Genomic DNA, 2,722 nt, shown 5'->3' on the forward strand with positions numbered 1-2,722 from the left:
ATGCGATTTTACGCTGATGGATCTCATGATTCCATATCATGAGATGTGATTCCATATTCTCCAAAAACCATGATATGAAATTATATGAGAATTCCATATCATGATTTGAGATATTTTAATACAAAAATTGATTAACGAGTTTATATTTTATTAAAATAACCCCACATTTATATCTACTAACCATTTATTTCATATGTAAATAAAATTTATAATCACATCATTACTTTTTAAAATTTATTATTGTCACCGACATAAAATTTATTATTCTCACCAACATATATAGCTACTTTAACTCACAAATAACTTTGTAATAATTTAACTTCAACGTGAGGAAATTGTCCGTACTATGTGGGAGGATTATATTAAAGACTAGTACTCTACAAACTAGCACTCTGCAATTTATGTTCAATTTTTTTTATTAAATTAAAGTTAGATGAAACAATTACTTAAGTGGAAAACAAATAACTTTGTAATAATTTATTATGCGATTTTATAAATTTTTGTTTATTTGATAAGATTGAATAAATAATTGGGGTTATTTTAATAGTTTTACAACTTATGAAATTTTTATGTTTATGAGAAAATATACAACACAAAAATTTCATATCGCATATCCAAACAAAACTTCAATTTCATCTCATGATTCCATATCATGATACCATATTCCATGGCTAAACGGGCCCTTAGAATTCTTTATTGCAGTCATTTACAATTATACACGTATCTCAAAATCACTAGAGAATATGATCGATGTTGTGGACGATGCTGCTCCTTTATAATAAGAGATTTCAGATCTAAATCTTAAGTATGAAAATTCCTTAATATGAAGCACCATCCTTTTAATCAGAGGCGTATCCAGGAATTCGTCAAGATGGGTGCACGAATACGAAAAAATGAATCTTAAATATAAATTTGATAAGTTTGACTTTTAGGTTCTGAATATGAACTATTAAATTTTAAAAATTATAGGTCCAAAATATATAATACTATTAGTTTTAAATTTTAATATACACATTTGATTTAATTATATAAAATTCTTATAGTGCAAAGTTTTTTAGGAACTTTCAATGTAAGGCACTTGAAAATATTGAAAGATTAAAGGGAAAAAACAAAAGAAAAAATAATTGAAACGTCAAAAGTATAATCGATAACCACTTGGGGAGGTGTTACTCAAAAGGACAAGATAAATATAAGACTTAAATGTTTATCCTTACTTAGAGAGGTGCAAATCATTATTGTATTATTATATGATACTTTAAACGTGGGTTCACACATCTATATTTAAATATATTTTAAAAATATAACACTATTATATATGATCTAGAGAGGGGAGCATGAATTCACGTGAACCCGCCGACACCCCCTCTTAATACGCCCCTGCTTCTAATAGGGCACTATTTGACGTGAATCCGAATTAATACTCCACTGCGGGCACTCCACAAAAAAGAATAAAAAAAAAAAATACGCGTACCTCAATTTTTATTTTTTTTAAAATAACAGTTCCACCACAAAAAGTTAGTGATTAACCTGAGCAATAATTGCCATCTTAAAACAAATCAATTAATTCTTTAATAACAGATTAAAAAATATTTAAAAGCTCTAGTTCCAGATCATTCCACGGTGCATAATTGTTCCGACCGAAAGCAATAACGAGGGGGTGGGGTGGGTTGAGTAGGGGAGTGGGGTATACAGTACTCCCATCTTTTATATCTTTATCAAACAGAACCTATATGACGTGGATCGTTGTCGTCATTTCCACGTGTCATCACCACATCAAATTGGAGGTGAATTCTTAGCTGTCAATGCAGGCCTTTCGACCTCTACGGGACCGCTCGCCCACAAATTTTGGTTTGAATCTTATTACATTATGGTCCAAATATTAACCGGTTACCTGCTTTACCCGGAACCTAATCCCTCATGCAATTTACAAATTTCACAATATAAATCCATGCAAAATTTTCCATAATTTCATCACTCCCCAACTTGCCCCTTAATAGTAACACTAGAGAAATTTTTCAGTTGTTAATTTTCTGGTGAAAATGCCGATCAACCAAATTACTATTGGAAGCCATGAGGAACTCCGCCATCCAGGGGCGCTTAAAGCGGCCTTGGCGGAGTTCATCAGTACTCTGATCTTCGTTTTCGCAGGTCAGGGTTCTGGTATGGCTTTTAATAAGCTTACCGACGGTGTCGCTACTCCCGCTGGCCTTATTTCCGCCTCCATAGCGCATGCCTTCGGGTTGTTCGTGGCCGTCTCCGTCGGTGCTAACATCTCCGGCGGCCACGTCAACCCGGCTGTTACCTTCGGTGCTTTCGTTGGTGGAAACATCACTTTGTTCCGTGGGATTTTGTACATCATTGCACAGTTGCTTGGATCCACTGCTGCTTGCGCTCTCCTTGAATTCGCCACTGGTGGCATGGTAAGCATATATTCGACGTTTCAATTTATTTGATCTTATTTTAGTTTGACACGAATTATAGAAAAAGTAAAAAATCTTATAATTTTTAATTTTAAGTGTGGGTATCAATATTTTTTTTAATATTACAGTTGAATTTCTGAGTTGTTATACTTTTGTAATATGCTAAAAAAACAGGTAACTTGTGACTGACCTTTTTGAGTGTCCAAATAATGTACATATCTCACAATATATTCAGTTGTATTGTTATTGGATTTAATTAATTTCGTACGACTTTAGGCTTGCATTTAATTATTTTTGACTTA

The 2,722-nt window shown here is 32.8% G+C and overlaps 1 protein-coding gene across 1 annotated transcript; it reads left to right on the top strand.

Moving 5' to 3' along the window:
* Window positions 1-1,955: 1,955 nt before the first annotated feature.
* Window positions 1,956-2,468, top strand: LOC125851295 (probable aquaporin TIP1-1). The gene has a single exon (XM_049531083.1). The coding sequence runs from the start codon at window positions 2,040-2,042 to the stop codon at window positions 2,451-2,453; it is 414 nt and encodes a 137-aa protein (XP_049387040.1). The 5' UTR covers window positions 1,956-2,039; the 3' UTR covers window positions 2,454-2,468.
* Window positions 2,469-2,722: the final 254 nt, after the last annotated feature.

The sequence above is a fragment of the Solanum stenotomum genome, unplaced genomic scaffold (genome assembly GCF_019186545.1).
Source record: "Solanum stenotomum isolate F172 unplaced genomic scaffold, ASM1918654v1 scaffold23693, whole genome shotgun sequence".
Classification (NCBI taxonomy): domain Eukaryota; kingdom Viridiplantae; phylum Streptophyta; class Magnoliopsida; order Solanales; family Solanaceae; genus Solanum; species Solanum stenotomum.

Coding starts and splice junctions, on each gene's coding strand:
- LOC125851295 (XM_049531083.1), top strand. CDS start 2,040: ATGCCGATCAACCAAATTACTATTGGAAGCCATGAGGAACTCCGCCAT.